This window comes from Hippocampus zosterae, chromosome 4 (genome assembly GCF_025434085.1).
Source record: "Hippocampus zosterae strain Florida chromosome 4, ASM2543408v3, whole genome shotgun sequence".
Lineage (NCBI taxonomy): Eukaryota > Metazoa > Chordata > Actinopteri > Syngnathiformes > Syngnathidae > Hippocampus > Hippocampus zosterae.
In genome coordinates this window covers 2204522-2229068 of record NC_067454.1, presented here as the reverse complement: position 1 = coordinate 2229068, position 24547 = coordinate 2204522, and the positions used below count along the sequence as shown (strand labels likewise).

At 45.0% G+C, this 24547-nt stretch overlaps 1 protein-coding gene across 4 annotated transcripts in view; it reads right to left on the bottom strand.

Annotated features, from left to right (window-relative positions):
• The window catches only part of LOC127599010 (protein diaphanous homolog 3-like), a 79954-nt gene that overhangs the window by 10313 nt on the left and 45094 nt on the right, over nucleotides 1-24547 (bottom strand). For all 4 annotated transcript variants that reach the window (XM_052062627.1, XM_052062624.1, XM_052062628.1 and 1 more), the window contains 3 exons: nucleotides 22392-22527; nucleotides 16898-16993; nucleotides 16518-16580 (listed from right to left, as the gene is read on the bottom strand). In XM_052062627.1, the coding sequence (XP_051918587.1) occupies nucleotides 16518-16580; nucleotides 16898-16993; nucleotides 22392-22527 (295 nt within the window). The remainder of the gene's footprint in view (nucleotides 1-16517; nucleotides 16581-16897; nucleotides 16994-22391; nucleotides 22528-24547) is intronic.

Below are 24547 nucleotides of genomic sequence, written 5' to 3'. Positions count from 1 at the left end.
ACACAGGCGACTCCTAACGTTTACGCGATACGTCAGTGATATGACACGCAAGCGCACAAAGCAAGATGTTGAGTGATGTGCGCAGAGTTAATATGCACACCACGTTTAGGCCTCATTTTATCGTATCATATTTCACCAGAGTAGCTACGAGGAAGGAGGTGAAAATATTTTGGGGATACGAGGCAATACTCCTTGATCTCATTTCATGGAGACGTGTACTACCATCACCACAAATATCCATTTTAATGCTTCACGTTCAAAGTGGGATTCAATTGTAAAGATAAAAACTCTCGCTCAAAACACTTGCAGATTCACGGACAATGTCACCAGTCTACCGAGCGCATGCTGGGCTTTGAATGACGTATAGGTCAGGTGTGTATGGATGAGCATCACATTCATTGTTAAATACGGTACCTGAAAAAGGCCCAGGTTGGATGGGAAAGAAATTGGAATTGGACTTTGCACAGTGCTTGAAAATAAATAAATCATTTCGAATGTACGTATAAGTGTATGCGCGGGTGCTCACGCACAAGGGCGGCTGACGGTTTTTACGTCACATGAAACGTGTGGAGACTGAAAGTATGAACTTGCTTTGACAGAGAAGACCACTACAGTTTTGGACAGAGCGAGAAAAAGAGAGAAACCAAATAAAGCGACGGGGGAGCATGGCTGACTTTGGCACCTGTCCTGGGGCTTCTCCTTTCTCAGGCCCAGTAATTAAAAATGCACGCATCGTTGATGCAGTGCAACCGTCTGAAGAACATCACACAATATTTACACAGGCGATGCATAAAAAGACGTATCCATTCCGTGCTATGTGTGCAACCCAATGCCCATTATACACTTACAACTGATGGCCAGCCAGCTTTGTTCCATTCAATGAACCATTAATAGATGCCGCTGACAAATGATGGAGTTAAAAAAAAAAAAAAAAAAAAAAAAAAAAAAAAAATTTACATTTCTCGGCTCAGGGGAACACATTAACCCAATCGCCTTGAAGGGAATGGAGCTACTCAAAGAGGGTTGGTTGGCATCCTCTTCGACCAAGCACGCTGGTGTAAGCGAAGTTTGACGATGTTGACAAATAGAAGGATAAACAGAGGTGTGTGACCACCAGAGGGGAAGAGAGATGTTTGACTTGTGCATTTCAATTTGGCGAACAACTGTCAGCACATATCCAAGGGATCGCCTCTAAGCAAAGTCGAAATGGCAGTCATGAACTGCGTCTGTACTAGTTGAGTCGTGTTCAAGGTAAATGAGATGCTTATGTATGGACAAATAATAATTTTTCTAGTTTCCAAAAATGTAGTGTCATCCAGGTCTTGATTTTCTCCAGACAGATCTGACAGCCATCTACATAGCAGTGGAAGGAACAAACATATTATCTTAAGATGGAACCCAATAGGGGGACGGCCCGGTAGTCCAGTGGTTAGCACGTTGGCTTCACAGTGCAGAGGTACCGGGTTCGATTCCAGGTCCGGCCTCCCTGTGCGGAGTTTGCATGTTCTCCCCGAGCCTGCGTGGGTTTTCTCCGGGTGCTCCGGTTTCCTCCCACATTCCAAAAATATGCATGGCAGGCTGATTGAACACTCTAAATTGTCCCTAGGTGTGAGTGTGAGCGTGGATGGTTGTTCGTCTATGTGTGCCCTGCGATTGGCTGGCAACCAATTCAGGGTGTCCCCCGCCTACTGCCCGGAGACGGCTGGGATGGGCTCCAGCACCCCCCGCGACCCTAGTGAGGATCAAGCGGTACAGAAGATGAATGAATGAATGAATGAAAGGAACCCAATAGGTACAGATACGGCGAGAACAGCAGAGGCCGCAGAATTGAGCCTTGTGGAACACCAGACGACAGTGGGGCCAGTTTGTGACTTATTGTTCCTTGTCAAAAAACAACGACCACATCAAACCAATAATATTAAGTTTCCAATATATATAAGCCAAGCTACTACCATAGGAGCCGTGGCTAACGTCTTGTACGCAGTGCATGTTTAAGAAGGGAACAAAACTATTTATCCACATATGTACATGCACTGATGTGATGAGCAATCTCACAAGAGTAGCGCACACCTCCCAGCGAGAGCATCAATTGCTGGTCTGCACTGTTTGGTATGCATGATCAAATGACTGAAGGAAACAAGCACAATGATGGCAAAAGGGAAATAGAGGATGAAAAGGCAAGAGACAGCAGCAAGCCCGAGATGCAAGTCTGCCAATTTAGGCTCTGGAGCACAGTGACCTTGTTTGTGCGATTAGAAGAACCACTGGGGCATGATTGGCCGTGTTACATTACTCTCCCTCTCTCCTTCTCCCTCCTCCACCTCACTGTCATCTCATATTTATCAATATGGCTCTCCACTTTTGTTTTTTTTTAAATTGCATGCTAAGAATACACGTGTGTATCTATCCTGCTTTATTTGACAGAAGGCACAAATCGAAAGGGCGAAACAATAACTCGTGCAACTGCTGGTCGTAAAGGCGGATCCACTAAATGGAGTATATCAAATTTGACACATTTGTCTTGCAACCAATTACAATGAATGAAAAAAATGCATTGATAAAACTGTCAAGAGATTAAACAGTATTATCATTCATTCATTCATTCATCTTCCGTACCGCTTGATCCTCACTAGGGTCGCGGGGGGTGCTGGAGCCCATCCCAGCCGTCTCCGGGCAGTAGGCGGGGGACACCCTGAATCGGTGGCCAGCCAATCGCAGGGCACACATACACGAACAACCATCCACGCTCACACTCACACCTAGGGACAATTTAGAGTGTACAATCAGCCTGCCATGCATATTTTTGGAATGTGGGAGGAAACCGCAGCACCCGGAGAAAACCCACGCAGGCCCGGGGAGAACATGCAAACACTCCACACAGGGAGGCCGGAGCTGGAATCGAACCCGGTATCCCTGCACTGTGAAGCCGACGTGCTAACCACTGGACTACCGGGCCGCCCAGTATTATCATAAAATAGTAAATACAAATATAAACAAGAAAAATAAAAGATTTGAAAAATATTGAAAACACTCCTGAGTCTCCAGAAAATCAGTGAAGTTGTACTTTTTTTCCAGGCAATAGCCAGCAAGCTGATTTAAGCTTTTTAAATTTCATTCAAACTCTAATATTTCCATTCCAAATCTGACATGAATAAACAAAACAGGGATGTCGAGGCAGTGTCAAAAGATCCTGGAATAGTGTCAGGAAAGCATTCAATCAAGTTGAAAATGGAAACGAAGGCAATACCACTGGAACCACGTCTTACTCACAAATGTATTTTACATTACACATTAATTTAGGCATTATTGAAACAACGGACTTTTGCTTTTCAAAGTGTACAAAATGTTCCGTTTTGTTAGATTTACGTGCTTGTATATTTCGCTTTCGAAAACAAGTCTCCCAGACGACGCTCAGCCGAGACTACGAATTGGCAAAGGATTTTGACAATCATCCGTAATGGCAACAAAGTATTGGCAGGGTTCGAGGCCAGCAGATTGAAAGATCATCGTAAACAGCTTTGGGGCGCGGCACATCCTGAACCGGACGTTTCATTTGCTGACTGAATGTTTTCTTCATGCCGTGTACACACATTTGTAATGGACATGTTTATACTGTATTACACGTTGAGGTTTTTACATCTATAAATGTTCATATTGTATTATAAATTGTAGTCGGCGGCCATTTTATTGGAAATGGTTACAACGAACTAACGTTACAGCGTACAAATTCGTGATGTCCCTCGAGGTACGTTGTAACGAGGTTCGTCTGTATTGAGAAACGATCCCCCCGTGCAAAGAGGCGTTTGCTCCGGTGGGCGACGGCAGCCGCGGTAGAATGAATGGGAGACAGTCGGGCACCATCTAGCTAGCTACAAAGAAGGCCAAGATTCCGGTCAGCGAATACTTATATCAGAGAGAAAATGTGCTGAAATCCACAGGAGAATGTGTGCAGCATGTTTGCAGGGCCAGGGAACGCCCACGCTCGTGCGTATCTGGCATGGGTGCGCATAAGTGACACGTTTGTGTGCACGGGAGAATCCACAGAGCCAAAAGCGTGGAGAATATGTCCTATAGTGATTGGCAGCCTAAAATACAAACACGAGCAAATCATTTGACTTACAGAAATCTTTATTTTGCTTTGTGTCTGCTGCCAACGCGAAAAGGCACAGCCACCGATAGCCATGTGCCCACACGGCGAGTTGCGATCCAAATGTTGAATGAACACCGGCTGCCAGGCGGTCCAGAACATACTGGCCAACACTGCTGTCTGATTATCAGTCACAAGCGAGAAAAGGGAGAAAAGACAAGCACACGTTTTGTTCGTATGATTTCCTGGTTCAAGGCGATCGAGTGTCGAGGTTGAAGGGGATTTCTGAAGGGTGACGGGTTGAAGTAAAGGCGAGAGAACGTGCTCCGTTAAAAATCTGGAGATATTAGCACCATTTTTACACAACAGCAACTGAGCATTTTAAGTGTGTTCTACTTTTTTCTACAGACAGAAAGACAAGAAAGTACAATATTCATCATTTGTTATTAACTCATTCAGTACCAGCCAATTCTAGGCCAAGTCTTGAAAAGACGTTTAAAAACGTCTATGGGAGTGAATGAGTTAAACTAGCAATACCTTGAATATAACTATCGGTCATTTGCAAACATTTGACCATTTCCTCTCCATTATATGTCGGTAAGATGAAGTGGTTGAGTCATTTTAACTTTTAACTCAGAAGTCAGCAAGAAATGGATTCACTTCCAAGAAATGTTGAAATCAGAACATTTTGAAAGTGGACCAGTCTCATGGAATGGATTGTGTCTTTTGAGGTTTAACTGTTTACAGAAAAGCTGCCAATGGTCGCTGCAATGTTTTTTTTCCAAGACGTTTTCCTATTAGCCACAGTTTATTTTTCTTGTCAGAGGTGCTTTTGACAGTTCTGTGTGTCATTTTCAGCGAGTATAAATGAAGAAGGATTTCAGTCGAAATTAAAAAACGAGAGGTACCAACAAGGTATGCCGCTGTTACATGTGAAGAAAGGCAAATGATGAAATATGGTGCAAAATATCTTGAATGCGGGTTTACTGGATTTTTACGATTGCGCGACTCTGAGTTATTTAAAACTGTTCAAAGCCTTGCGGGTAAAGGTGCTACTACAAAGATCTTGGGGGAGAAAGACTGTTAGCAAATTGAGGAGCAAATATTTGATGTTGCCAGCAGGAAGAAGAACATAGTGGGTACAGCTAAAGATTTGAAGCCATTGTTACATTTTTCTTTCAATTCTGCCAATAATACATTAAAGCTTTACCCAGATCTCTGCATCGCGTAGCCCTTTTCCAAAACGATTGTGGCAGGGGCTATTTCCTGGCCAGTGCTCAGGTTAGTACCAGTTCTTTCTTTTTCCACCACCTAAATTGGCTACACGCCTCTGGTGCTCAAGCTGGCCCCAATTACTTGTTGGGCCAGACTCTGGCACCAACTACATCAGGGGGCGGGGTTATCATGACGATTGCAGATGTAGACGAATGACTCTCTGGACATAAAGATGTAAAGTCAACACCATCTCCATCCTGAAAAGGGCCCGGCAGCGGATGTACTTCCTGAGGCTGCTGAGGAAGCATGGCCTGCCACAGGAGGTGCTACGACAGTTCTACACGGCAGTCATCGAATCAATCCTGTGTTCTTCCATTACGGTTTGGTTTGGGGCCGCCACAAAAAAGGACAAAATCCGACTTCAACGGACAGTTAGGACGGCAGAAAAAATCGTTGGCACCGCCCTACCCACTCTTGAGGACTTGCACACTGCAAGAATCAAGACAAGGGCACGGAAAATCCTCCTGGATCCCCCGCACCCTGCCCACCACCTTTTTCAGCCACTTCCCTACAGTGCGCATGGATCTGTAGCGTCTGCTACAGATCCATGCGCACCAAATCCAGTAGACACTTAAACAGCTTCTTCCCTCTAGCCATTGACTCCTTAAACAGTCACTGACGTAGTCACTCTTCTTGTACTACAAAATGGTACTACAAAACTACTGGTTACTATAAAATGGTTCAATGATTTTGTTGTTTACGATGATACTAGTGCAGCGTGTTATACCGGAGACAAATTCCTTGTGTGTTCTACATACTTGGCCAATAAAGATGATTCTGATTGAATGGTGAACTCCGGCATACTTGTGTCCCACCCAAAGAGTGTTCGCGGCTGTGCCTAAATAGCATGAGATCTCTGGCTCGCAACCAGCCTCGTGATCATCTACATTGATTAAGAAAGATTGTGTATTGACTGCATGTCCTTGACTGTTATATACTGCATTCAAGTATAATCGATGCTATGCTATGTTGCCTAGCAGACGCTAACAGCACATTACTATTATTATTACTATTATTATTAATAGCACAGGTGCTCTAAACATCGACGTTTGGATGCTTTACGATGACGTCATGGCATGGCTCCGAGCCGGTGGAAAACCAAATATGTTCTTCGTCAGAACTTGTTCAGCACCAAATCAGCACAATACGGGCCCTGGCGCTGGATGAGCACCAAGTTTTATCAGTTGGAAAAGGGGTATCATCATTCATTCATTCATTCATTCATTCATTCATTCATCTTCCGAGCCGCTTGATCCTCACTAGGGTCGCGGGGGGTGCTGGAGCCTATCCCAGCTGTCTTCGGGCAGTAGGCGGGGGACACCCTGAATTGGTTGCCAGCCAATCGCAGGGCACACAGAAACGAACAACCATCCGCACTCACACTCACACCTAGGGACAATTTAGAGCGTCCAATCAGCCTGCCACGCATGTTTTTTTGGAATGTGGGAGGAAACCGGAGCACCCGGAGAAAACCCACGCAGTCCCGGGGAGAACATGCAAACTCCACACAGGGAGGCCGCAGCTGGAATCGAACCCGGTACCTCTGCACTGTGAAGCCCACGTGCTAACCACTGGACTACCGGGCTGCCCGGGGTATCATCATCACACGGCAAAACTTTCGTGGTCTTGCGCTTGAAAAGCAATTGGCTTTATTTGGACGGCGATGAGGGAAGAGCAGGAGAAGCGTTGATTGATCGGCAAAGCTCTCTAACCTTAGGCTCCACTCGGCTCTGACAGGGACAAACCAGCAGTGTGATCCGCCATGCTACTAACGGCTCTAATAAATCACTGCAAATTTGATCAGCTGAACGCGAGGTACAAAGTTAGAGCGAGAGGTAGGAACTGTGTCGAAAGTCAGCTTTTTTGCACATATGTATACTTCAGTGGTAAAAACGCATCCATATGTCTTCCCATCCGTTTAGGATGTTGTGGGAATACCTTATAAACCAAAAACAAACAAACAAACAAACAGAAGTACAAGTTTTGTCGGAAATGCTCCCAAAAGTGTTTGATATAAAATTAAAAAAAAAAAAAAGAATGAGTTCTGCGATGCTGAATCACTGATTCTTTCAGTGATTTCATTTATCTCCCATTGGACGCCCCCCCCCCCCATCCCCCCTGTTGCACTTAAATACCGTCACCTGCTCCAATTTCTTTTTTCCTTATTTATTTTTATGTTATCGCGTGTCTGTCAACCACCTTCATTGCGAGCCCGTGATTGTACTTATTTGTATTGATTTTTATTTACGGCATTTGCATCTTCAAAGAGAATCACTTAAGCTTATTAAAATGGGTGTCAACTCCTTTAGCCTCTTTCATCAAAGTATGAATCTTTCACAGTCATGGCAAGTGGGACCAAGCAACGACGTAATGACTCACATTTAATAAAAACATGACAAGTACGGAAGGGTGGGGGGTGGGGGGGGGGAGAGGTCCATCAACCGCGTCTGAGTGAACTGTCATGGCGTGAAGCTGAATTTGCACATAAAAAGAGCAGCGGTTTAACATGAAGTGTTTCATTACTTGATTCCACTTCACTGCCAGGGAAAGAGATCACAGACACTTGATTTTACTTGATCTATTTTGGTGCTCATCATTTCGCCTCGGCAACGTCCTAGACAGATAATTATCCATTAAAAATAAAAAAAAGGTCCTGCATTTTGTCATTTCCTACCTCGGGCTGTTTTTTTTTAAATATGACACAGTGGAGTGACAAGCTTGAAGGCCAGTGATTACATACAGTTAGCTCGGAAGGAGCGTCTCGCCATCAGGAATCGTTTTCCCGCTTTATAGGGACCGCACATTTCCTTTTCCGTTTTTCTGAAATTGCTGTATTAAATTTATTCACGGGATTCACAATGTCTTCGTACGTCTATTTTTCACAGGCCTCAACGGACGACTCTTTGCATGTTTCATGAAACGCCAAGGGATCTTTTTTTTTTTTTAGGTCCATCTGCTTGGCGCGTACAGAAGCTTCCTATAATCACTCACCATACTGATAAATCATGTCGCCTCGGCTGCAGCCCAAACAGCTTCCGTTGTCGGAGCCGCAGAGCTCAGTGTGTATGCGTGAGAGGCGGAGGAGTGATTTACAGGCAGCCCTGCTCCTTCCGTCTTGAAACCCCTTCCTAGATAAGTCAGCCTTGTTCATCAACGCACTCACACTTAAGACAGAGCCCGTGCACTCCATTTTTTTTTTTTTAACACGGAGTTGAGAGACGAAAAAAGAATTATATGAAAAGCGGTGGTGATGACTGCGCCACCTCAAGCGTGGATTCTGATCCTCTCTACTGAGTTCCCCTTATTACTTTTACAAACACTAGAGGTTTGGTGGGCGGCCCGGTAGTCCAGTGGTTAGCACGTGGGCTTCACAGTGCAGAGGTACCGGGTTCGATTCCAGCTCCGACCTCCCTGTGTGGAGTTTGCATGTTCTCCCCGGGCCTGCGTGGGTTTTCTCCGGGTGCTCCGGTTTCCTCCCACATTCCAAAAACATGCGTGGCAGGCTGATTGAACACTCTAAATTGTCCCTAGGTGTGAGTGTGAGTGCGAATGTTTGTTCGTCTCTGTGTGCCCTGCGATTGGCTGGCAACTGATTCAGGGTGTCCCCCGCCTACTGCCCGGAGACGGCTGGGATAGGCTCCAGCACCCCCCGCGACCCTCGTGAGAATCAAGCGGCTCGCAAGATGAATGAATGAATAGAGGTTTGGTACCCATTAGTAGAATATTATGGACCCGGAAATCGCTTGACGTGTTATGTATTAGCTTAATTTTTTTTTTTTAAACTGACAAAAATAAATAATTTCACAATTTACTACATACCGTACACCTATTTGTAACTACATACCTATTCATTTCATCAACTTTTCAGAATACAGGTGGCGATAATCTTTTCGATATGAACAAACAATTGTGTTTATATTTTTTCAGTATTTACTGTCCCTTACTCACGTCCACGCTAAAAGATATGGATTGTTTATCTGATATGGATTGTGACTGCTGTCAGGCTGATGAATAAAAAATAACAATCATAATAATAATAATAATTAAATGATGAGAAGGAACATTGTAAATAGTACTGCGATTTATCCATTTTGTGTTCATATTGCATTTAATTGAAAGATGTTTGTTGTTTTTTTCTCTTTCTTCTTTCTACATAAATTCTTGCTGCTGGAGGCTGTAAATTTCCCCAGTGTGGGACGAATAAAGGATATCTTATCTTATCTTATCTTATCCTGTGAGCTAAGGCAATTGTACAATCGTGGGTTGACAGCACATTTTATGTATCCAAAAAAAAAAAAATACTGCAGGTGGTAGTTTCATGGATGTGGTGAAGAAAAACGAAGCAACTGCGTTCGTTGACGCGACAGCTGAAAAATGTTATCGCTGGATGTACGGAGAAGCTCTTAGTTCCAAGTACAATTCTACGTATTACGTATTCTACAATAAATTTGTACAGAAATGCAGCTTAGTTCATAGGTGCGGGGGAATATGCCTTTGGTACACAACACCCTCCCTCGATGAAGTGAGTCCCTTTGGGCCAAGCCAAGGGATATGTTGAGAATGAGCAAAGGATACAAAGGGGCTTTACTGGGGCACAGCCAAACTGCCATGCGATTTTACACCCCCCCCCCCCTCGCTCCAAACATTTCTGCTTTACAGGAAAATAAAATCACTTGGACATGGCAAAATTGTGCAGCTCCCTGTGCGTGGAACAATTATGACTGACTTCAAACTGAGAGCTTAATGAGAGATAGAAAACAGACCAGGTTTATATCCATGTCAACTCGTCCTGTTAATCTGCATTTTATTTGGTGTTTTCTATTTTTGTTGTTGTTGTGTGTGTGTGTTACAAGGAACCCGCGCGGCAGACAAATGGCTCGACGTCTCGTCTGATGACAGATGACAGCTTAATAAATTTGATCAAATCATGTCAGCAAGAGGTGCGATCAAAGAAATAGCACACGGTGGCATATTTACGCATGACTGGTGATATTGAAATGTTGGTGTCCAGCACGTATACACAGGGGCGCACACAACATTTGTGCCGTGGTCCCTTTCCGACCCATCGACGTCGACGATAAACTTAAAACGGTCAATTAAAGTCAAACGGTGGTTTCCACATATGCATTATTTATGCGTGGCGGGCCGTCACTCATCGATTTCGGCGCTCCCCGTCAATAAGTAACTGATGCATTAACTTTCTTTTGCTGTGCAAAGATTCTGCCCGGCTCCTCGTGAATTCACAAGTTCTTCATTAAAATAATTTTGAAAAGCTTCTACCTCAAGTATTTTGAAAGCAGCGGCATTGTTACCCAAAAGTCAAGCTCTGTTCACTTCTTAACTTATTTTTAAAATGAGTCCTTTGACAGCCAGCTGTTTTCTTTTCGTCCTCTAACTGCATTGTGATCCATAACATGGTTGGTTGACATTTAAAAGCGCCATGGCGAAAGAGAGGCCGGCGGATACAGTGGACATGAAAAAGGGGCTTGATGGGTTCAGCGGGAATTGAAAACAGTTTTTAGTTTTCACAGGCTAGAGAAGAGAGAAATGTCAAGTAGTTTTTCCCCCCCTCTTTTTAGCGAGGCAGCAGCTGAAAATATTTTCACCCGAATGAAAAAACAGTTCTGGGAAGCCACTTCATGCATTGACCGAAGCAGCCAACGAGTAAAACATTAGAGGAAATGAGTTTAATTTAATACAGTGTAATATAACAAAATGACTATTCAGCCTGCAGTCACTAGAGCAGGGGTGTCAAACTCCAGTCCGAGAGGGCCACTTTCCCGCATGTTTTACGTCTCTCCCTGCTGCAACACATTCCAATGATCAGGAACCTTATCAGGCTCCTGCAGAGCTTGCTGATGAGCAGGAAAAGTGGCCCTCAAGGACCAGAGTCTGAGACCCCCACCCTAAATAACTGTTCCATATACTAGATAGTATTCTATAGTGTCACTTTTGGTCTTCGATGTGGCCCTCTGACACAGCTCTGTTCATAATGTGACCCGCGCCACTGCTAGAAGAGATCCAAACAAAACGTCAACCATCTGAACAGATTCCAAGAGATCATTTCCACTTGTGCCTTGCAAGTCAACTTTCAACTCCATCCATCCATCTTCTACCGCTTATCCGGGGCCGGGTCGCGGGGGCAACAGCTTTAGCAGGGAAGCCCAGACTTCCCTCTCCCTAGCTACTTCTTCCAGCTCTCCCCGGGGGATCCCGAGGCGTTCCCAGGCCAGCTGGGTGACATAGTCTCTCCAGCGTGTCCTGGGTCTTCCTCGGGGTCTCCTCCCGGTGGGACATGACCGGAACACCTCACCAGGGAGGCGTTCAGGAGGCATCCGAATCAGATGCCCAAGCCACCTCATCTGGCTCCACTTAGTCTAAATCACTCTGCAACACAACATCTGCACCTTTAGATACATTTATTCATTCATCCATTCATTCATCTTCCGAGCCGCTAGATCCTCACTAGGGTCGCGGGGGGTGCTGGAGCCTATCCCAGCCGTCTTCGGGCAATAGGCGGGGGACACCCTGAATCGGTTGCCAGCCAATCGCAGGGCACACAGAAACGAACAACCATTCACACTCACACTCACACCTAGGGACAATTTAGAGCGTCCAATCAGCCTGCCACGCATGTTTTTGGAATGTGGGAGGAAACCGGAGCACCCGGAGAAAACCCACGCAGGCCCGGGGAGAACATGCAAACTCCACACAGGGAGGCCGGAGCTGGAATCGAACCCGGTACCTCTGCACTGTGAAGCCCACATGCTAACCACTGGACTACCGGGCCGCCCTTAGATACATTTAAGGATGGTGATTTGGATCGACCGAGAAGAACATGTAAGAGCTGCGCTACATTTGAACAGAAACTGCCTTAATTTGACACCGCAGACACGCCATACAAAACCAAGACCACACTCAGCTGTTAGTTTGATCTCATCAACATGACTTTGTAAAAAGACCTTTTTCCATTGACCTTTTTCCAAAGTGCATATACTTAGCAAAATCAAGCGGAACAATTGGCACTGCTTTGTTGATATTTTATGAGGGAAAAATATGACTGGAGGTAAAGCCCCGTTTAACCACAGAGTGTATACCTTAACCAACCACCTCTCAACCACCTTAAAATAACGGCTTTCAAAAAGTAATGAAATGATCAGACGGTGCCTGGAGAGACGTTTTCAGAGGGATACTGTTAAAAAGCGATGACTGCTTTATAGATTCAATAAGTCTCCTACACCCGTGTGGTGAACCACCATCGATCCATCACTCTGTAGAGCCCAATCCAATTTAGAAAGCCAAGGAGCCCCAGAGCCCTAAAGCCTTATCCTAACCCAGGCGCACCTACCACAAAGCCTGCTTACGTTCATCCCGTCGAGTCGGGTGTGTCTGTGTACTTTTGTATGTGTGCAGACCCAGCTAAATAAAAATAAAATCATAAAAAAAGAGCAGGCGCGCTCTGAGCGACGCGACAGAATGCTAAACTGGACAGAGGATGGATGCAGTATCTGGAAGGCTCTTGGCAATAACTGCTCAATTCATTTACTTGAAAAATGCACTGCGGTTCAAGATACTTTCCACGCTTTGCTTTTTAGCCACGGATTGAAATGAAATTGTAAATCTAGTTCGGTATTATTATTAAACTAGCTGGTTCGCCGCCCTCCGGGCAGCTCATCAGCTGGTTCCTGCGGAAGGCTGGTAAGGTGGGCCTTCGGCCCACAAAAGTGTTGTTGCTTGGTTCAACTTTTCATCTTCATTGGTTATCGCGAAAATAAAGAGATGTTTAGCTCTACTAAATAACTAACAATTTCATTGCAATGCTTGTGGGTAGACAACATTTTTTCGCTAAGATGCCCGCGCGATCGTAGTGAGCCACTGCCTGAGCGGCGCAGTGGCGGCGCGGTGAAGTAGGTACGTTTTGAAAAAGGGACAGACGGAAGGACAGACCGCGTGCGGGACGACGCGCAATATATATATAGAAGATAGATAGTTCTTTGGGCAACCCGGTAGCCCAGTGGTTAGCACGTCGGCTTCACAGTGCAGAGGTACCGGGTTCGATTCCAGCTCCGGCCTCCCTGTGTGGAGTTTGCATGTTCTCCCCGGGCCTGCGTGGGTTTTCTCCGGGTGCTCCGGTTTCCTCCCACATTCCAAAAACATGCATGGCAGGCTGATTGGACGCTCTAAATTGTCCCTTGGTGTGAGTGTGGGCGTGGATGGTTGTTTGTCTCTCTGTGCCCTGTGATTGGCTGGCAACCGATTCAGGGTGTCCCCCGCCTACTGCCCGGAGACAGCTGGGATAGGCTCCAGCACCCCCCGCGACCCTAGTGAGGATCAAGCGGTTCGGAAAATGAATGAATGAATGAAAGATAGTTCTTTTCATACAGAACTGCATGATGGTTCATCATCATAATAGGGGTCTTTTCTAGTTTTTCAGGAAACAGAGTCTGATGAGAGAATAGAAGAGTTGGGTAAAATATGCCGTTCAACGATGGCGAGAAAACAATGCCGTTCATGTTAAACAATGCTTCGCCATACTTAAAACGGCTCGTCATGTCGTCATGAAAAAAAAGTTGCAATTTAAGCGGTGTGAACATAAAAGCCGCCGTTTCGGTAGCCGTAGCGCTGCATAAACATTGCCGCGAAAGCAGACCGATGGCTAGGGTTTAACTCACTGAAAGGAAAGCGTGGGGGATAAAAGCCCTCGATTTTCTCGTCAGGTAGGTGGGCAGGGAATTATGAGTGATGGGCTGAGGCACAAGTGTAGACTTCATACCAATAACAGGCAATTATGTTTGGGGTGGGCCACCGTCAGGCCATGAGAGTATCGAATAAGACAGCAGGGATACGGGGATTGGTAGGGAAATGTGGAGGAGTGTTATTTGGGAGGCAGATGGTAGAGTGGGGGAAATTAAGATGAATGGGCACTGAGAGGGCTGAGCTGGTGTTTGGGCAGGCCAGAGAAAAGTAATTAGCGGTTTTGCTTTGGGTCCTTCGCATTGAACGCTAGGCCTGCTATGGCGGACAGGGCTTTAGGTTGACGGGTCATTAAGGCCACGTCTCCAGCTAGCGACTGGCTAAACTGGTCCGAGCTCACTTGCGAGTGCTTATTACTCTCACAATTCATATCAGAGGCATTACGAAACTTTGTGAGCCGCATTTGTCGTCACCACGACGTTAATACCTATTTCTGTCATGCACAATCTTTGTCCAAAAAAACAAAACAAAAACAATCACGCATCCATGCCCCCCCACACAGCGTCCCAGAGTCCCAGAATGCTGATATTGTAGGCATAACAACAGCTTCAATCTTTCTTCCTCACACAATTTGTCTTTATTTCTGATGCTGCAGCCGCCTCGATCTGTCTTTTTCCTCCCACACTGTATATCTCCCAACCCCTCATCGCTTTCCAAAAGCAGCACAACTGAGCACGGCCCTTTATCATTGCCGTCAATGATGTGGGCGGACTGAGCTTGAATAATTTTATTCGTGTGTGTGTGCGCCGTACCTCAGTCATTGGGGATTTCAATTACAGGTAATAAAAGGTAAAAGGGCCGTAGCGTAAGTGGCACAGGCATGATTGTGGAAAACCTTTGAGAGAAAGTAATCAGACGTCGAGGTTTGCTATGCTCAAAAGCCCATTGAACAGCCCTAGCCATTAAAAGCCAACAGGAAGATTGTATCTATCTATCTATCTCTATCGATATATACTGTATATCTTCATTCATTCATCTTCCATACCGCTTCATCCTCACGAGGGTCGCGGGGGCTGCTGGAGCCTATCCCAGCTGTCTCCGGGCAGTAGGCGGGGGACACCCTGAATCGGTTGCCAGCCAATCGCAGGGCACACAGAGACGAACAACCATCCGCGCTCACACTCACACCTAGGGACAATTTAGAGTGTTCAATCAGCCTGCCACGCATGTTTTTGGAATGTGGGAGGAAACCGGAGCACCCGGAGAAAACCCACGCAGGCCCGGGGAGAACATGCAAACTCCACACAGGGAGGCCGGAGCTGGAATCGAACCCGGTACCTCTGCACTGTGAATCCGACGTGCTAACCACTGGACTACCGGGCTGCCCTACTGTATATCTGTATATGTTTATTCATATTAAGTAATAATTAACATTAAGTAATACATAATGTACAAGCACTTTGACTCAACATGTACGTTTTGCCATTCTGCTGAGTATTTCGCAAACACAGGCTTTGCACTTGGCCAAGGCAAGTGCAGAGAATAATCCAATAAGGCCTTCAGGTAAGTTACAAGATTTCACAGAATGAAAATATTTATCCAGTATATATTTTTAGCCGCCGAACCACAGACGAGAATGGCTAAAAACGTGATTAAGTAGTAATGCACAGAGTGGAGCGCACAAGTCTCAAACTTAAGGCCCGGGGGCCAGATCAGGCCCACAATGTCATTTTATGTGGCCCGGGAAAAGCAAATCATGTGTCGATTTGCATGATCCTTGCGCCATCTGTACCGAATTGTCAAATTGTCATGTGTTAAATAACATTGAGATTTCGCAATCATTTTGTTACCCTGCTTAGACTCACTTTAACGGTAATTGAACAAACTACTGTCGTCGACTCGACTGCTTTCAAAATTTGTCATCCATTAATTTGTTGTGCACAAGTCATATTGTGATGAGACAAGCAAACATTTTTGTGGTTTCGCTTTTAGAACGGCCCTCCGAGGGGAGACGTCATTCCAAAGTGGCCCAAATGACAAAAATGAGTTTGACACCCCTGGTGTAAAGTATTAGAACAGAAACAGTACTTGGTGAGAGAGAATCAACACTTACCTCCAGCCACAACTAAATAATCGTCTGCAAATACTACAACTGGACAGGACCAAATTCAAATTCGGGAGGAAACAAAAAAGACTAATCAATGGCAAAGTAGCAGCCCACACGCAGGTTTCAAAGAACCTTAACTCAGCTTCCCTACCACTGCTTCCCCCGTTACAAACACACCAATGCTAAAAAGTAGCCAAGCATACAAAGCGTGCGGCGCGCACAGGATCACCATTAGATGAATAACCGTAAAGGCAAGAGGGCACAAGGAACCCATTACATGCAAAGGAGGAAATGGCTTCAGGTGATTGATCAGAGTAAGTAGATAGCGTTGACCATGCCCAAAATGATTGTTACCGTGATTAACAGGCTTTAGAACCTGACGGTAGGAGCTGGGACTGATGGTCTGCTTCTGGTTGTCTGCAAAGGAGGCAGTTCACACACACAATGCGGTTGCATATTGGAAGTGTCAGAAAGGTCGGAACATTCAGAAGAACACGTTGGAGTCAGAAATATGGTGCCTAAAAAAAAAGAGTTGTAGCATTTTCGGAAATGCTAAAAGCTATTTTTAGCATTTGCCATGAGCTGGTGTATGGGGAAGGAAAAAAAAAACACAGGTGGTGGTCCGTAACTGGCCAGCGGGGTGGACTTTGGACAACACTGTTCTATTCAATGTGGGTACTATAGCGCGCGCGTGTGTGTGTGTGTGTGTGGAAACGAAAGGGACGAAGATTTACCTCTGGGTCTTGGAGCTCTCTTCCTGCGGTCTCTGAATGCAGCTCCCGATTGCAGGGCTTCCAGCAAGCTATCCATCACACCCGTCTCATCATTCTCTGAAAAGCAAAAAAAAAAGAATAAGGGGAGATTGAGGAAAATCAGATAAGGTAGACTTGCGTATAGTTGGGAGCCTTTACATAATGGTCGCAAACAATTTTGAGCTGACACAAAAGAGAAAAAGGAAGAGCACAGCATATCAAACATACACAGACGCCTCGCATATCGCAACTATTTGTCACAAAAACATAAGCCGGTGTTTGCTCATGAACAATATTCTGGGCATCCATGTCGGATGGTTCCGCTGTCAATTTGCTGACAGAATATCAGAAGAATGACAAAGTAAAGGACAAAACGCTGACAAATTGTGATCAAATCTTAATTCTAAATCAAATGTGTGACAGTTTACAAGAAGAAACAGCTTTGACGGAGTATTCTTTTCCTCAAACAAACAAAATGCATCAAACAGGTCAGCATTTTTTGGTGATTTTTTTTTTTTTTAACTGAAGGTTAGCTTTAGCTCAATCTCGCGCCTTGTTCTTTATTGTTCCTTGTTCTTTATTGTTCGCGCCCTGTTCTTCATTACTCAGAACAGAGAAGCAGCATGGAGTTCGGAGCAGGCCCAACGCTCCTTGACGTCTAAAATCGTCTTGGTTGCCAGGACGATTCATCACGGGCAGCAAGTGTTGCACACAGTAACACACATCCCGCTATATGTTTTCCATCAAAAAGAGAATGCAGAAAACAAACAAAAAAACCGCAGCAGATAAATCAACTGAAACCTGTAGTGTGTGCCGTCATGTGTCGTGGCCCACTTGCCTCCAAAGGACGATACATGAAATACTTCGGGAGCCTCTCGAGGGGAGGGAAAACCCCCAAAAACCTCAGAACTGGACCCGTAACATTATTGCGGAATCCATCCATCCATTTTCCGAACCGCTTGATCCTCACTAGGGTCGCAGGGGGTGCTGGAGCCTATCCCAGCCGTCTTCGGGCAGTAGGCGGGGGACACCCTGAATCGGTTGCCAGCCAATCACAGGGCACACAGAGACGAACAACCATCCACGCCCACACTCACACCTAGGGACAATTTAGAGTGTTCAATCAGCCTGCCATGCATGTTTTTGGAATGTGGGAGGAAACCGGAGCACCCGGAGAAAACCCACGCAGCCCGGGGAGAACATGCAAACTCCACACAGGGAAGCCAGAGCCGGGATCGAACCTGCGACCTCTGCACTGTGAAGCCGACGTGCTAACCACTGGACTACCGGGCCGCCCTTATTGCGGAATAATAAAAAAATATATATTCCAATTGCAGACATTTATCACAACCCGCAGACAAAAAAAAAAAGTGAAAATATAAAATATAGTAAAAATATAGACACGCTGTCACAGAACATTTTAACCTCCCCCATATGCCTGCAAAGTTAGCCACGTGGTTAGCACTCGCGGGGAGCTACATGCTCATGGTTGGAAGATGGCTACAGCATGAAAGGTGGCACCGAAAGATCTGGCTTGGAGAATCAAGACACGAGAGGACCGAGAGAGCGAGGAGTGCTTTCCCAGCTCTGGCAGCACAACAAACCGATTGGGTCCTTTGATGCGCATAACTTGCCTGGCTCCCGTGCTTAAGCGTCATTTGGGATCAGAGCTCTTATAAACAGTTGTCCAACTGCAATAAAATAAATAAATAATAATAATAATAAAATATAAAAGATGCATTCACAACCTTCCATTTGCAGGTAAATACTATCTCTAACAAATATACAATTAAGAATCTAATAGTCTTGTTTGTGGTTTATTTACAGTAAACATCTCTGTTACCGGATGTGGTTTTATCATAGCAAATGCTTGGCTTCTGTTGTGTTTTCATTTCTTAATCAACTCAGCGTTTGCAGCAGAACATTTTAGGTGAGCAGAAGTGGTGTGAAGGAGTAAATGGATCGAAATTAGCGAATATTTTGGGATTTGAATATCTGGGAGGCTATTTACTGAGAATTGAAAGCACTAAAATCAGATATGATCATTTTCTGTATTCTTTTAGTCTTTCAGTGCAGAAGTATACTTGTGCTTCTTTTTCTAATTTATGTCTGAATAGTTTGTAGCTCGGAGCCATACAACGAGTGTTAAATAGTGCGCCGTTGTGTAACATGTCTGAGCACAAACATCCCAGCTCCTGGCCTACCCTGGGAGTTAATGCTACAGATTTGTCATACACAGGAATAGTTACCAGGGGGTGGGGGGTGGGGGGGTGGGGGTGAGAAACGCAATCCAATCTGAATTTCAATCTCCGTCAGGCTCTACACAAATGGATTTACGATGACGCTCTCACTCAGACTGCAGATGGCGAGAATGTTCTGAAAATCAGGGTGTCAATACGCAATGTCAGTGTGCGCATTATAATGTGATGATTATGCAATATATACATTTTGAACAACTTGCTTAAAACAAAAAACAAGCCAGGTCCCATTGAAAAACGAGGTTAAGAAAACCTCCCCCTTTTTCATGATCTCATGTTATTTCGGTGCAGTGTCCCTCAACATAATGTGGATAACAGACTTTCTGGGGCATTTAGGGAATTTGGTGGATGATGAAATGATTACATATAAAATCCCCATTGAGGGCAATCCTCCCAAACAAATAAAGTGTAAGCTCTTTAGTTCATAAATATGGTCTGAGACAGACGGAAAGAGCAAGAGAGTTTGTGATAGCACCCATTAGCTTTCCAGGTTGGTGGCAAAATGCCAAATCACTGTGAAATATTAATTTCATCCCAACAATCTGTGCACGCGCGCGCGGCGGTTCGACATCATGTCTGCTAGCGTTGCGATACACTGCCAAAAAAAAGCGATGTACTACTGTGTATGCTGCCAAGTTTACTTCCCCCCCCCCACACCCCCCGCCCCGTCCACTTTATTTGAACATCATCAAGAGTAAACACTGAATACACACTACAGAATCATCCCAAGGCTTGTACTGATGCATAAAGCTCGGAAATACATGAAAATGAATGTTGGAAGTTTTACTTCAGCTAATGGGGTCAGGCTGGATGGGGATCCTCCATGGTTGACGGATGGTCACCATTGTCCCAAACGCGGATGCGAAGTCCGCAAGGAGTTGCTGGACTGATCATTTCGGCCTGACCGCAGGTGTTTTTAGGGTGCCTAAAGTTGTCAAAATAACCTCTGGAAAAAAAGGATTTAAAGCAGCGGTGTCCAAAATATGGCCCGTGGTCCATTTGTGGCCCGCCATTTTTCAGCGGCCCTCGACTTTGCGACAAATAAATTCATTTCATGTACTGTTAGTGCTTTTCTACATCTACAGAGATGCAAATTAACTACCCACAACAAAACTGGTGACGTTTCTCTTCCTAAAACTGTGGTGAATATAAAAAATTCATTTTTCCAAGCCAAAATGGTTTCCTCCATTTTTGCGCCGTGTCGAGGTCCAAATTGTGACCATATAACATGAATGATTCACAACGAACTTCTTGAAAAATGGTCACCTTACGACAAATTATTCTGTTTTTTACGACAGTATCTTTATACTTTATACTGACAGTATAAAGATGGGAAACACAATTTGCTTTGTAGAAAGCTGTTCAAGTAGCAGTTTTAATACTAATATGGTATTTATTTTGGTGTGCTAGATATATTGAAGTTCATTCATTCATTCATCTTCCGAACCGCTTGATCCTCACAAGGGTCGCGGGGGGTGCTGGAGCCTATCCCAGCTGTCTCCGGGCAGTAGGCGGGGGACACCCTGAACCGGTTGCCAGCCAATCGCAGGGCACACATAGACGAACAACCATCCACGCTCACACTCACACCTAGGGACAATTTAGAGTGTTCAATCAGCCTGCCACGCATGTTTTTGGAATGTGGGAGGAAACCGGAACACCCGGAGAAAACCCACGCAGGCCCGGGGAGAACATGCAGACTCCACATAGGGAGGCCGCAGCTGGAATCGAACCCGGTACCTCTGCACTGTGAAGCCGACGTGCTAACCACTGGACTACCGGGCCGCCTATATTGAAGTTAAAAAAAATAAATCCAAGTAGCCCTTACATCCTTCAATTTTTCTCTCTGTGGCCCTCGGAGGAAAAGGTTTGGACACCCTGAATGAAATCAATAAGCTTTCTGCAGTCAAACAAATCTCATGCAAGACCATGCAGCATCCCAAGCTGCATACAATACCAATAAAGCTTTCGCTACAGACAAACGTGAAAAACAAGAAAAAACCATCACGTGGCCTCCATTGCGCACTGACCTTAACCCAACTGAGAACCATGAATAGGAAGATCTACAAGGCTGGCTAACATTATACCTTCGAATTGCAGTATTTTACTTTCACCCCTCTTCTCTTTTCGGGTGACAAACAGACGTAAGGCATAAGGAAGAGTGACACGTGACATATCACATCCACCAGAATGTGATTTAACCGATTACCTTGTGCTCTATTAATAAAGCCTGTCAAAATGTCTGTGGATCTGCGTTCAAGTGTGCCACCCTACAGTGAGGGAAAGGGAAGCTTTGATATTATATTTAGCCAAACATGTGACAGCACGTTGGCACAAACCACCGCGGTGGTTTTATATGTCTGTCTGCAGGCAAGCTACAATATTTGGCAAATGTTAGCTATAGATGCTAGTATGGGGCTGAGAGTGATGGGCCGTTTGCTGCCAGTCTTAGTTTTGGCATTGAAAATAGGTCTGCAGGCTGTGTTGTTGAACAAGTTCTTGGCATCCGCAATACTTCAAAGGGGGAGGGAAAAAAACAAACAAACCAAAAAACAACAACTGGAAGTTTGAAGCATGTTCTTAATTTCTAGTTTAATTATCACTGAAGGGCACAGTCATGGATTTTTTTTTTTAAAATAGTAAGTGCACATAAATAGGTGACGTCAATTAAATATGCAAATGTCATAATACACACAAGACTAAACTGTAATGATCGTCGATATTTCTGACATAGACAAGATAATCTTGTCATTGTTATGATAGTTTCTTAAATGGAGAAAGCAAAAGTCTACGAGTAAACGGAAAATAGGCGCTTTCTGAAAAATGGACAGATGGATGTCATGACCTCAACATGAATAATTTTGAGCATGGTGGGAGCCACCTCGCTACAGCCGTCACTTCTAAATAATCACAGAATGCCAAGAGGAGCTGTCTCGGGTCAAAATCAAGACACTCATACAGGCGAATGTTTTGCGATTTGAGTTGTCCCGCATCACACACCCGTTTGTTGACATTGTTCACACCTTATCCAACTGAACTGAAACCACAAGGGAGGAGTTTTTAATGAAACTCACGGAAGGGAGCTTGTGTCAAACTAGCCCGGGTGACAAAAATTAGACCTTGATCCTTGATTGAAGGAGCATACAGTAACAAGTACATGTAACGGGGAACAGCAACCACACGCAAAAGTTGTTCGGCAAATGTGAACTGGTTTTTACCTGCGTTGAGTTCAAGCAAGGCGCTCTTCTTCTGCTGTCTCTCTTGCTTTTCACGCTCAGCCTTTTCCTTTGCGGCCTGTGCTCTCCGCTGTTTCTCCTCCGATTCTTTACGCTTCATGTTGTCTTTGAGTGCTTGCTGTAAGAAGAAAAAAACAACAATTAAAAAAAAGCGGGATTTAAAAAAAATATTTTTTTGCAGTATTCAGATGACGTCGGAAGGTTTACAGTGGTGGATGCGAGTTTGATACAGGTCGAGTCATACAAATTATTTTCAGATGGGTATTTACAGGAATAATACAACTGCGTCCTCTTTCGCAGCCTTTGTTCATTTGCAGGTCCAAATATTCCGTTATTTTTCACTCACCATAATGTCTCTCCAGCAACATCCCCCCCCCCCCCCTACAGCATCCATTAGAACAACATTGCAAATGAGGTTCTTATGCAAATTGGTGGATGGGATCAGCTAGCAAATTCTAGGGACCTCAAAAGACTACTTTTCTTACTTGTAAGCAGTCGGAAACACTGATCCTAATACCCTCGCAGAGAAAATAATAAAAACACATGATTGGGATCATCAAAAACAATTCATGGCAAATAAATCTTAAATGCAAAAAGGAAAGGTAAATAGAGTTAAAAATAATAATAATAATAAATTCTAACACCAAAGCGGCCCGGTAGCCCAGTGGTTAGCACGTCGGCTTCACAGTGCAGAGGTACCGGGTTCGATTCCGGCTCCGGCCTCCCTGTGTGGAGTTTGTATGTTCTCCCCGGGCCTGCGTGGGTTTTCTCCGGGTGCTCCGGTTTCCTCCCACATTCCAAAAATATGCGTGGCAGGCTGATTGAACTCTCTGAAATTGTCCCTTGGTGTGATTGTGAGTGTGGATTGGTTGTTCGTCTATGTGTGCCCTGCGATTGGCTGGCAACCGATTCAGGGTGTCCCCCGCCTACTGCCCAAAGACAGCTGGGATAGGCTCCAGCACCCCCCGCGACCCTAGTGAGGATCAAGCGGCTCGGACGATGAATGAATGAATGAATGAATGTAACACCAAAACCGTGGCATGAAATTGATCTGGTATGACGTGCTCACTTGTGGAACAACCTATGAATAATTAAGTCATAGATTTATGCTAACCTTATATTTTAGGTTCAACCAAATTCCCTGCTGTCCTGCAAAGCAATGCCAGAAGTAATCAGACATAACTTGATGAAAGGTCATTGTAATACGACATGGATCTATATTGCGATGCAGATTCTCGGAGGGGGTCGGGTGGGTGGGGGGGGGGGCTTCATTGATGCCAATACCAAAGAGAAAGCAATGTTTTAGGAGAGTAAATGAAATGAATAATCACGGAGGGGAAAAAGGGGAAATGTGTCGAACAAAAGGCCAAAATGAATTTGTATTTTAGATTTGAAGGAGCACAGAGTCAAACAAAGTAATCAAAGTTAAGATCACTATTCTGTCATTCCAAAAATGTCGGGAGTCATGCCATATTGTGCGCACAAAACTCTTAATAGAGTGATGATGCAGAGTGAGAGGGAGGGAGAGAGAGAGAGAGAGAGAGAGAGACTGCCCTCAGCTCTCCTCATCACTCCAGGTCTGCCCCCCCACCACCACCCCCTCTCGCACTCTCCTTGCCTCTTCTCCTGGATGTCTGCCATTAGCCACGCTCAATTGGATTCCTGTCAGATGTGCGGCCTCGCCCTGGGTCTCCTTCCTACGGGTGACTGAGCACGCTGCATGTGTGTGCGCTTGTTTGGGTAGGCCTTTGTATGCACTTGTCATTTCGTTGCTATTTTTTTTTTTTTTGTCGAGGAAAAGCCGCGCAGCTTCCCCCTTCCCCCTTCCCCCACGCACACACAAACATGCGCACATTTTTTTCAGACACAGCACACATACTTGCGGTGTAAGGCCCAGTTCATTACACGCAGTGGTCTCCAACATGTACCCATTAGCATGGACCTTGGCACAGCAGTGTATATGCTGACACAGATGTGACCAAGAGGTGACTGTGCTGAGATTTAGTGCGTGAACGCATTCTTTGACTTCAGTTTGGCTTCCAGCAGGATGATGGCGGAAAGGCACCTTTTGAACAAATGACTCAGGGTGTTAGCTTGCTTGCACCTTGGCCTATTAAAGTGGATTAATGACCGCACGG